The sequence below is a fragment of the Aquarana catesbeiana genome, linkage group LG06 (assembly GCF_042186555.1).
Source record: "Aquarana catesbeiana isolate 2022-GZ linkage group LG06, ASM4218655v1, whole genome shotgun sequence".
In the NCBI taxonomy this organism is placed as follows: Eukaryota; Metazoa; Chordata; class Amphibia; order Anura; family Ranidae; genus Aquarana; species Aquarana catesbeiana.
Window position 1 is genome coordinate 336,537,229 of NC_133329.1, and position 12,658 is coordinate 336,549,886.

Below are 12,658 nucleotides of genomic sequence, written 5' to 3' on the forward strand. Positions count from 1 at the left end.
GTGAACAAACAGTATCATGAAGGCCAAGGAACACACCAGACAGGTCAGGGATAGAGTTGTAGAGACACTTAAAGCAGGCTTAGCTTATAAAATATAACCCAAGCTTTGATCATCTCACGGAGCACTGTCAATCCATCATCCGAAAATGGAAAGAGTATAGCACAACTGCACACCTACCAAGGCATGGCTGTCCACCTAAACTGACAGGCCAGGCAATCAGAGAAGCCCATGCTAACTCTGGAGGAGCTGCAGAGATCCACAGCTCAGGTGGGAGAATCTATCCACAGGACAACTATTAGTCGTGCACTCTGGAAAATCTGGCCTCTATGGAAGAGTGGCAAGAAGAAAACCATTGTTGCAAGAAAGCCATAAGAAGTCCCATTTGCAGTTTGCAAGAAGCCATGTAGGGGACAGAGCAAACATGTGGAAGAAGGTGCACCGGTCAGATGAGACCAAAATCGAACCTTTTGGCCTAAAAGCAAAACGCTATGTGTGGCCGAAAACTAACACTGCACATCACCCTGAACACACCATCCACACCGTGAAACATGGTGGTGGCAGCATCATGTTGTGAGGTTTGCTTTATTTCAGCAGCGACAGGGAAGCTGGTCAGAGTTGATGGGAAGATGGAGCCAAATAAAGGGCTATCTTAGAAGAAAACATATTATGCCCCTTACACACGGTCGGATTTTCCGACGGAAAATGTGCGATCGGAGCGTGTTGTCGGAAATTCCAACCGTGTGTGGGCTCTATCGGACATTTTCCATCGGATATTCCGACACAAAGTTTGAGAGCAGGCTATAAAATTTTCCGACAACAAAATATGATCGCGTCAATTCCGACCATGTGTGGCCAATTCCGACGCACAAAGTGCCACGCATGCTCAGAAGAAATTCCGAGACGGAACAGCTCGGTCTGGTAAAATTAGCGTTCGGAATGGATATAGCACTTTCATCACGCTGCAATGTTTTAAATTGTTTAATACAGCGCACTCTCTTCTTCTTTATAATGTGAGAAGAATGAAGTAGTTTTGCTGCTCATATTCACACAGACTTCTCACAAACTTCTTTCTTTATTATTTATTGTGATTCCCTCAATATATTTTGATTTGTCACATCTGACCAAATTTCTTTTTTGTTTTGGTTTTTTTTTCAAGGCTATTTTTTTTTTTTTTTTTGGGTTTGTATTTTTTTCAAGGCTGATCTTTGTTTTTTTTTATTTTTAGTTTTACTCCATAATATTTTTGTGTGTGTTTTGTGTGTCAAATTACCACAACACCATTGATATCTTGTATTATTTAATCTCAAGGAGATTGTTTGGTGTTGGTGTCCCTTGTTAATTTCACATTGTATTTTTGAAATGTACCTGCCTCCTCACAAACAAACTGTCCTTTTTGAAGGAAAACACACATAGGCGAGTATAAACAAAAATTCCTTTATTAAGGGCTCAGAACCAAACAAAAAGGGAGGCAACGCTGGAGAAACATCATAAATTGGCGAAGCCTTTGACTCCCAGGGCACACATCAATTATTTTACTGCAAAATTGTTGGCCTGAGGAGTCCATATCTAAGGGAGTGAAGTCTGGTCCAGAAGTCCCAGAGATCATGAAAGCAGCAGATGACATGTATGTCCCCAGGCTGTGACACTACAAGAGCCTGCATCTTTTGCCAGACCAGACTGGACCCAGGGTCATCACTCTCTGGTCTTCTTTCCACGCTTCCTTCCCGGCTGTGGCTCTGGTGTTGGAGATGTGGCAGGAGGAGGAGTAGGACCTGGAGGAGGAGGAGGATGAGGAGTAGTAGGACCTGGAGGAGGAGGAGTAGTAGGACCTGGAGGAGGAGGAGGACTATGTGTGAGGTTACAAATGTGGGTAGCACATGTTATTTGGCCCCTCAACCCCTTATTGAGAGCTTCCAAAATTAAGGACTCACACAGGAGTCATTGGCCCTCCTCCATCTACATCATTTTGCAGGCAGTTATGCCAGCAAAGTCCTCCTCCACACTGTGGGGGCTTCTCAGGGCCTCTGTAGCCTTCCAAAAAAGGCCTATGGCAGCCTCTTCCAGGTTACTCCTCTTCCTGCCACTTTGTCTTTGAAGGTGTAGGGGAGGGACCTGGATATCAGGCAGCCTGCTTGGCCCGGCCACCTCCTGGCTGAGACTTCCCTGTGTATGAAAAAGGGACATGGTTTTAGTTTTTGCATCATCAATCACAATCATAAATTAGTACTCCAAACAAACATCTAGTTAACATCATTGAATGGACAACCATGAAGATTTAGAGGAATGCTATACCTGGCTCAAGCTGGGCTCCTCCACATGTTGCTGCCTGGAAGGCCCAGGTTGGGCGTCTGAAGCCTCAGCTGGGGGGGAAGGAAGCGTGGAAGGAAGACTGGAGAGTGCTGGCCTGGGTTCAGTTTGACCTGCCAGAAAATGCAGCCTGTCATAGTACCACAGCCTGTCATCTGCAGCTCCTGATCTCTGGGAATCCTGGACCTTCTTGTGCTCCCTTAGATAAGTGCTCCTCAGGCCACCAATTAGGATCTTCAAATAGGTGATGTCTGCCGTGGGGGTGGTTTATCTCCCATAGACAGGGCAGCTCCCTGAACATATCAATGAAGATTGGCATAAAGTCCTTATCTTTCAAGATATCCATTTTCACTGCAAGACACAACACAAGACAAACCCTAATGTCAGCCTAAAGTCTTCTAAACTTGTGCAAATACAGGCCTCAATCTAGAAGCAGTATAGGCCCAATGTTAAATCTTACCTTCGCAATCACGATCGGCGCCTCCGTTACGCCTTCCTCCGCTCACAGATCGTACGTACTACACACGCGTGTTACGCTTTATAGACACTGCGCATGCTTGAAACTCAGCTCACCCCTGATGTTCTTTCTAGTCTATTCCCCGCCCCTTCTCATTCGTCGCAGTGGGGAAGAGCACATGGCGGAGTCAGAGCAGGTGTCTGATAATTACACCAGCGAGGAGGAGGAGGAGGAAAGCCCGGAGCCTGAAACGTCCCGATCCAGAAGGAGACGATTTAAGGCATCAAATATGTCCTTTGGGGAGATGTTAGAGATGGTGGACATCCTGAAGAGGGCCGACTATGACGGGAAGTATGGACCTTACCCCAACCCCAATGTCCGAAAGGCCAAGATCATGGCGAAAGTGGTCAAAAGTCTGCACCAGAATTTCGAGGTACGTCGATCGAAAGATCAGCTCAGCAAGCAGTGGTCGGACCTGAAATTAAGAGAGCACGAGCAGTACAGAAAGATCCGGAGAGTGCTGCAAAAAAGTAAGTAGTTGTGCTGTGTTCCTATTCTTTTTATGTTTATTACGTTCGTGCTGCTCCATGTGCTTTTCTTAACTGTTATCCAGTTTAAAATGTCAACTTTCATGTTCATGGGCACATTATTCGTTCGTATCAAACATTTTTCTTTCGGCCTATAAAACACCATTGTTTTGGCCATATGCATTTGCCCACATTTTTTAGGGCCTGCTTGTGTGTAACTAATTTGGTTGTGTAGATGGGTTTGTTACTAGAATGAAATGCAAACTAGATTTTGTGTAAGGAGAGGACACTCAGTAGCTGTTTACACATCTGGACGCTGGAGCACTAGTGTGGGACACAAGAACACCCTTTTTATTAGGGGGCACACACAGGTGCTCCAGTGTATACTATAGGGGTGTCTCCATCTGTGAAGCTTGTACAAAACAGGTAAGTATTGAAGCTTCACAAAGGACAAGAAAAATGCAACATCTTGGAACTCTGCCAAAACAGACAATTGTACCCCACTTCCAAGCAATGTTTCATATTTATAGTTCTGCCATCAAATATCTGTGTGCTAAGTAGACCTATTTTTTTTTACATAGGGGAGAAAAGACTCGGAGGACACCCCTCATCCGAGGAGAACAGAGACCCCCAACCTCTGGAAGAAGGAGAAATCCACCCAGAACAAGCAGAGCAGGAAGAGGAAGACGTGGTGGAAATTGGCACCACAACAGGTGAGTGTCTGTGACCACAGGCTCAGGTAAGAGATGGATGCCGGAATATTTATAATACATGGTGTTTTTTGGTTTCTATCTTTTTAGGTGATCGTGATGTTGTGGATCCAGATCCTTTCACCTAGGAAAGTGCACAGATCCTGATCGGGGAGATCATAGGGTGTAATAGGGACTTGGAAAACATCAAGAAAAACATCAATGATGTTCTTCAAAAAATGAAGAACATCATTGATGTTTTAGGGAGAGTTTAAAACCCCTCCAAATCCCTTTGTTTTTTTGTGTGCTACAAATTTTTGAAATTTTTTGACAAATTTGAGAAAAGCCAAATTTTGAAGAGGCACACAGTGTGTCAACATGTGCTATCTGCCATCACGGGAGATCAATGGACGCGTTTTGGGGGTGCAACCCCTTCCTCAATAATAAAGTAGCTGTGAGGAAGGGGTTGCACCCCCAAAACACGTCCCTTGATCCCCCGTGATGGCAGGTAGCACATGTTGACATTTGTAAATTTGTGTGCATCTTCAAAATGTGGCTTTTCCTGGGGTGACCTCACCCCATCTGAACGCAAAATCAAACACAGTTTGTAAATACTCATATCTGATATTGCCTTCAAGTTCTACCAAAAGTGAACTTTGTAAGTTCAAGATTTGTGTCTTTCTTGTTGGTTTTAAACATGTCTGTTTTATCTTAAATGGACATTGCTGCTTTTTCTAATGTGACTCCAAAAATTGTTATACAACAAACATGTTGGTTTGTTTTAAAAACCTTTTCTAAATGCACATGTGATTGTACTGGTATTAAAAAGATTGTTAATCAAGAATGTGTGGATTATTGTCTCAATGCTACAACACTTTTGTGGTGCTCTAATTGGTGTTTTCGGTGACAATGGGTGTTATTTCCTAAGGGCAAATCCACTTTGCACTACAAGTGCAGTTTCAGTTTCAAGTGCACTTGTAGTGCAAAGTGTCTTTGCCTTTAGTAAATAACACCCAACAGTGCTTTGTAAGGTTACACAATCATGCCATTTTCAGGACTCACCACATTTCTGTTAGGGTCAGCTAAAACAAACACAAGCAGTAAATGTCACCAAAGATTTGAGTAGTTATTTGTTTTTTTATTATAAAAAGGTTTCAGACATTGTCTGGCATATTGATAGCCCCCCTACCCGCAAAGTATTCAAGGTATCTTAGCCGGACATCACGGGCACTCAGGGGGGGGCAAGCCAGGATGGCCACTTTCAAGCACCGTCAGGGTTGTTTCATTTTGAATTCCAGCCTCAGGCCCAACTGAGCCATCATAGTTGGCAGAATGTTGCCGTAAAAAGTTGTGTAGAACACAGCATGCCAGGATTATATGATTCAGTTTATACTCTGGCCAGCCGGTAATTAAAAACCCTCTGGCCCGGGGTGAGGGTCCTCATCGGGAATGGCCGCATAAGATGATCCCCCAGCGCAAACGCTTCATCCGCAACGAAGACGAATGGGAGTCCTTCCACATTGTCTTCTGGAGGTGGCAAGTCCAAGCTGCCATTCTGGAGACGCCTGTAGAACTCTGTCTGGGTGATGACTCCACCATCGGCCATTCTTCCCCACGTCCACATACAGGAACTTATAAGTAGCCGACACCACCGCCAACATCACAATACTATTGAACCCCTTATAATTATAATAGTACGACCCCGAGTTGGGTGGTGGGACAATGTGGACGTGTTTCCCATCTATTGCCCCTCCGCAGTTAGGAAAGTCCCACCGCTGGGCAAAGTGGGAGGCCACAGTCTGCCATTCCTGTGGCGTGGAAGGAAACTGTGGAGTCAAACAAAAAAATAAATTTAGTCATTTTGCACATAAACAGGGAAAGCAGATTAAAAAGCCTCTGGCACTCTGCCTGAATTTAAAGCACAAATCACATTTTAAAACATTTTAGGGGGTGTTTGGGGTAAAGCACTACTATGGAGCTGATAAAATACATTGTTAAGTGACTACATGAGGTGAATATAGGGCCAGGAGACCATGCTGAGGAGGTAAGTGAAGGCAAATATGTATGAAGGACAAAAAAATAATTACCTAAAAATCCAGCATACATGAGGACAAAGGGGACATTCACAGCATATTACAATCATGGTAATTAGGGAATGAGGAAAGAAATACAATACATTAGCAAACATTAAATACAATAACATGTGATATTAAAGGATAAAAATCTTACCTTCATATAATCCTTTTGCAGGACCTGGATGATGGCAGAACAGGTCTCCGGGATAATGATCCCCAGAGCCTGGGGGGAGTCCTGCAGGCTTCTCCCTGTCGCCAAGTACAGCAGGGTGGCGACTAGCCTCTGCTCTGGAGTGATGGCTTGCGTCATGCAGGTATCCTGCCTGCTAATATAAGGGTCAGCAAAGAGTCAGCAAAGCCAACAAACGGTGAAATACGGGGTTTGTCATCTGGAGAAAGTTCCTGAAATCATCAGGATTATTCTCACAGATCTCACGGAGCAAAGGCATATGACAGAACTGGTCACGCTGAAGCAACCAATTCTTGGTCCATGAACTCCTCCCCACCCTGTTCATGGACTGGACTTGTGTCAAGGTCAGAACCCCAACACCAAGCCCCCGAACAGCACGAACTCTACGAGGAGTACGTATACGCAATATGGCTAGAAAACGGTCGGCTGCTCAGAACGAAGTAACAGAACGCACTGAAGAACAGCAAGGCCTGTGAAGAGTGACCTGAAAAACAGTAACGAACGAACAAGAACAGAATGACAAGAGTCACGCGTCACTTGCTGCACGCACTGAAGAGCAGATACAAACCCACAAGCACAAACTGAACAGCAGAAAACGATCTGAAAACCACGAGTCTAAAAAAGCGCGAATCGTCTCTCACCAAACTTTTACTAACACGAGATTAGTAGCTTGGTTCTAAACTGGCCTTTTCTAGTCTCGTCGTCAGTGGTGTACGTCACCGTGTTCTTGGCGATCGGAAATTCCAAGAACTTTGTACGACCGTGTGTATGCAAAACAAGTTTGAGCCAACATCTGTCGGAAAAAAATCCATGGATTTTGTTGTCGGAATGTCCGATCAATGTCCGATCGTGTGTACGGGGCATTAGAGTGTGCAAAAGACTTGAGACTGAGGCAGTGGTTCCCCTTCCAGCAGGACAATGACCCTAAACATACAGCGAGAGCTAGAATGGAATGGTTTAGATCAAAGCATATTCATGTATTAGAATGGCCCAGTCAAAGTCCAGACCTAAATCCAATTGAGAATCTGTGGCAAGACTTGAAAATTGCTGTTCACAGACACTCTCCATCCAATCTTGAGCTATTTTGCAAAGAAGAATGGGCAAAAATGTCTCTCTCTAGATGTGCAAAGCTGGTAGAGACATACCCAAAAAGACTTGCACTTGTAATTGCAGCACAAGTTGGTTCTACAAAGTATTGACTCGGGGGGCTGAATACAAATGTACGCCACACTTTTCAGATATTTATTTGTAAAAAAATTTGAAAACCATTTAAAATTTTTCTTCCACTTCACAATTATGTGCCACTTTATGTTGGACTATCACAAGTCCCAAAAAAAAAATACATTTACATTTTTGGTTGTAACATGACAAAATGTGAAATATTTCAAGGGGTGTGAATACTTTTTCAAGGCACTGTAACAGAGGAATGAGGCAGTAGAGAGAAATTACACTCAGTGCTTTGGATAGAGGCGAGTACACAGTATAGAAGGGTGTGCTTTGTTCATATTTCATGTGTGAGGCTTACTACCACTTCAACACTAAACTGAAGACCTGTATGGGTTTCCATAATGTTGCCTGTAGAGTACCAAAGTTCGTCGTCATTTAAAGGCGCATGCAAATTTAAAGCTTGACATGTTGAAAACAATAATAAAAACTATTGAAATATTAAGCTTGACATGTTGAGTACCTATTTAACCTGGTGCAACATCATCTTTTATATCTTACCAAAAATTGGATAATACATTGCATTTGTGTTCCCTAAAATTAACTTTAGTGTATTTTTTTACTGACATTTTGCACTTGATAAATCATTGCACAAATATTGTGTAACATAAAAATTTAAACTACCATCATTTTATTCTTAACAATGTCTGCATTTAAATGTATAATGTTGTGGGGTTTTAAGAAATTTTTAAGGCATTAATGGCTCTGACAGCAAAAAGGATTAAAGACTCAAACATGGTAATTTCTCATGTGCATGATTGGATGTTTAAAGCAAGCAGAGGTTTATTTTACTAAGAGCTAAAAAGACCCAATTAGCAGTTTGCGTGTTCTGATTTTGTAGCAGAAAGTTGCATTGAGCTGGAAGGAAGTGAGAGTAAATCTGATACTGCAGTTTAACATTAAAGCTTAAATGTGGGCTACTTTAGTTACCTAACCTCTTCCCTTGGAAGCACCTTTCCTCCAGCAGCCAGCAGTACTTTTTATTTATACTTACTTTCCAGATTTCTCTAGACTGACCATAGGATGCGTAGGGTCCTCCTATTGGTTGGATCTTCTGTGGCAATGAGTGTGATGACATAGTGCCACTTTCTGCATCTCTGTATGTAACTGCAGGGGACTGTCCATGACACCCTGTACTCACAGGATGTCCTCAATATTTTGGTTGAAAGATAGCGAATGATTGTTTTTTTTTAGTTTTAGGGTATTTTTTTGTTTTAAACCCCTGCTGGGGTCTTTATTTATTTTGCTCAGATTTGAACTTTAATACAACCATTTAGAAAAACACCATTCTATGTAATCTAATTAGTCACCTGCTTCATGTTTCAGTGCCTTTTATTGATGACTTATTGCAGTCTACCAAAGTAATGGTATGTATTGTCATCTCATAGTAATAAATAAACAAGTGAGGTTACCTGTTGGATGGTTAAGCTATTTAAAGCCTTTACTCTGCATAACACCCACTAGAAACAAGCTTTTTTACTAACACTGGAGGGTTAATTGTAGAGCTATTAAGAGTTGTCTTGCTCTGGTCCTCACTGTTAATTGACATAATGTGAATTAATTTCTCATGTGCAGGCTTTTAATATCGTGTTTCACAAGGCTGTGCAGCAAGCAGAACCATCTGATGATGTCCGATTGAGAGTGAACAACCTCATTGACTGCGTGACATATTCCACATTCATATACATCAGCAGAGGACTGTTTGAAAGGGATAAAATAACCTTCACAGCCCAGCTGGCTTTCCAGGTACAGTACATGTACATGTTATGGTTTCCAGGAGAAAGAAGGCAACTGGACTTACTTTATCAAACTAGTTAGCAGTATTCCACTCAGTTTTTACTATTATTATTGTTTATTATTATTACGATAGTAGTAGTAGCTGTATTAGGCTAGGTTCACAGTACTGTGATGTAATTTATGACTCAATTTGCAGTACAAATATGTAGCGACTTTGGTTGCCTTTTGGATGTGATTTGCATATTCTATGGGGCCAAATTGCGCTGTAAATTGCACCAAAGTTGCACAGGACCCTTTTCCAAAGTTGTATTGTGGCTGCAGTGCATGAATGTGAACGAGCACCATTGAAAGCAATGGTGTTTCCATTGTCATGTGATTTCATGCCTTCCATCAATAGAATGTGAGAAAGAGGGACACCTTGGCAGAATGTGATAAGGCAAAATGTGGGCCTGGCTAAATTGCACAATATGTTTGGAGTGGCTTAAAGAACATGGTTAAATATAGTCTAAGCCCACTCACAGTACACACTGCACATATAACACAGTTTTTCTACCCAAAAAAATACTCCTTAACTACTGTACTATATGTGATTCACAATGTGTTTCACATATGTGTTTTCATTAAAAAAGAATAAAGAGGGTATAGGTGTAGAGGAAGTAGAAAAGGATCAGGTGTTGAGGAAGAAGCAGAAGCAAGTGTGGTGGAAGAAGCAAAGGGGATAGGAGTGGAGGATGAAAAAAAGGGTACAGGTGAGAGGGAAGGAAAAAAAGGTACAGGTGAGGGAGAGGTAGCGGGCACAGGTGTAGAGGAGGAAGAGGAGGGTGGAGGTGAGGAAGGAGGGTGGAGGTGTCAGGCTTGAGAAAGAGGGTACAGGAAAAGCAGAGGGGACAGGTGTGGTGAAAGAATCAGAAGGAACAGGTGTGGTGGATGAAATCAAAGATGGTACAGAAAGAAAAAAAGGGTAAAGATGAGAGTAAAGTGTAGGGAAGGAGGGAACAGGTGTAGAGGATTAAAAAGAAGAGGGTACAGGTGAGAGGGAGGAAGAGGGTGCAGGTGCAGAAGAGGAAGGAAAGGACACAGGAGAAAAGGAAGAAGGGAATACAGGTGTGGAGGAAGAAGGGGGTTCAAGTGTGGAGTAGGAAGATGAGGAAACAGGTGAAAGGGAAGAAGAGGGCACAGGTGTGGAGGAGGAAGAAGAGGGTGAAGGTGTGGAGGAAGAAAAGTGTACAGGTGTCTAGGAGGAAGAAGAGGTTAAAGGTGTGGAGCAAGAAGAATAGGAGAAAGGTGTGGAGAAGGAAGTTCTGTGTCTCACTTGTCAGGCCTCTCATTGAACTCCTAGATGCTGACGTCCTGGTCTAGCTATGTCCATGAGGAAAGATGGTACAGGAAGAAGCAGAAGGGACAGGTGTGGTAGAAAAATCAGAGGGAATAGGTATGGAGGATGAAAGAAAATTGGGTACCGGTGAGCAGGAAGAAAGAAAGGGTACAGATGAGAGGGAAGAAGAGGGAACAAGTGTGGAGAAAGAAAAAAAAGAAGCGGGTACAAGTGAGCAGGACATAAAAGAGAGTACAGTTGAGAATTAGGAAGATGGTGCAGGTGTGCAGGAGAAAGAGAGCACAGGTAAGAGGGAAGAAGAGGATACAGTTGTTGAAGACGTAGCGGGTACAGGTGAGAGGGAAGAATAGGGTCCAGGTGACAAGGAAGAAAACAGTAGAGGTTTGGGGGTAAAAGACGGTACAAGTGTGGAAGAGGAAGAAGAGGTTAAAGGTGTGGACAAAGAAGAGAATACTGGTATGGACAAGGAAGAGGATACAGGTGGAAGGGAAAAAGAAGGTATGGGTGAGAGGAAAGAAGAGGATAAAGGTGTGGAGGGATGAAGAGGGTACAGATGTGGACAAAGAAGAGGGTAAAAAAAGGACAGGTGTGAAGAACGATGTTCTGTCTCACTTGTCGGGCCCCCTTATTGAGCTCCCCAATGCTAAAGTCTTGGTCTAGGTATGTCTGGATGAGGAAAAAGGTAGATTTTTGTTTTGAAGCAAGACAAATGGATTAGGGATGCATGCCAGCCACTGACTGCTGTACTACTGCACATAGCTGCTCCAACACAGGAGGAGCTGAAGCCATACAGACAGGCACACCAGGCTTGCTGGCCTGACACTCGGAGTCTAATCCATCCCAGGGACACAGTCTTCAAGATTCAAAGGTCCTACTTGTTGTTCCATACTCTATGAATTGTGACAACCCCCTATCGGGGCTTTAAAGCAGCCAATAAGATTCAGTAAGGGTAGTCAAAAAAGGTTAATTTTATTAGTACAAAAGTTTGTATAAAAATAGATAAATAGCTTCTGACAATTCAAGTCAGGACATGAACTAATACAGCATAAAAATTGCAACAAACAATATTCGTGGTTTAGAAGCAATACAAAGTACAATGTATTATGAGACAGCCAAGGTTTCTTCAAATGTTAAATCCTTATGACATTGCAAAAAACAGGGCCTGTGAATAGGAGCAATGTACATACAATACAGTGTATGGGACAACAAGAATACTATATTAATCCTGACGCGTTTCGACCCTCACTGGGTCTTCTTCAGAGGATGGGTTGTCCACTGTGGAAATGTAAACATATATCGAACACAGTATAAGACTCAATAATAGCAAACCCATGTGCATGCAGTGTAACATATTTACGTAAATTCCATAATTACCTATCACAGGTTTCCTGGCAGTACAGAGTATTTAAAGAAAAATAGTTCCTCCTATGTCCTCTGTCTCCACCGTATCGGGCCGACTCCCAGGGGGGGTTGTGAAACACCAAATGCGCCTTACGAGGGATCACGTCTACATACCCCCACATGTGCAGGGGAGGGAAGGGACTGCGAATGGCCAAAAGCTGCACCCAGATAAATTCACATAGGTACTAGAAACAAAGTAAAAGGTGAGGAGTCAGTTAACTCCTCCAAATGGTTGAAAATGTCCCTATCGCGGAGCAATATGATGGGTCCATGGGTCTACAGGAAACACATGAAAAAAAAAAAGGGAAAGAATGAATGTTGGTGCTAGAGAAGTGAGCAGCTAAGTGTGAAGAAATTGTGAAAGTGTGTGGCAAAATTGGACAGACAAGCAGCAAAAGCCCTGGCGACCATCAAGGACCATATGACCGTGGGAATATTGAGTAGAAGGCAATGGGGCAACAGCTCAAACCACCAATGTTAGTGAATAATGGGGAAAAAAGACCAACCAGGGTTGGATGGAAGGGGGGAGGGGGAGGGGGGGGAAAGAAGGGGGGGAATTGGGGCAGGCAAATGGAAAGAGGGGGGGACGGGAGGGGAAGGGGAAAAAAGAGGGGGAGAGAAAAAAAAGGGGGGGGATTAGAATGAGAGGGGGGAAAGGGAAAGGGCAGGAGATAGAAAGAGGGGAGGGGGAAAAAGGGGAAAGGGAAGGGAAGAT

General features: G+C 43.2%; 1 protein-coding gene across 1 annotated transcript in view; it reads left to right on the forward strand.

The window, feature by feature from the left end:
* The window catches only part of LOC141148076 (dynein axonemal heavy chain 11-like), a 1,034,097-nt gene that overhangs the window by 862,004 nt on the left and 159,435 nt on the right, over window positions 1-12,658 (forward strand). Inside the window, exon 74 of the mRNA XM_073635228.1 lies at window positions 9,045-9,215. Coding sequence (XP_073491329.1) covers window positions 9,045-9,215 — 171 coding nt within the window. The remainder of the gene's footprint in view (window positions 1-9,044; window positions 9,216-12,658) is intronic.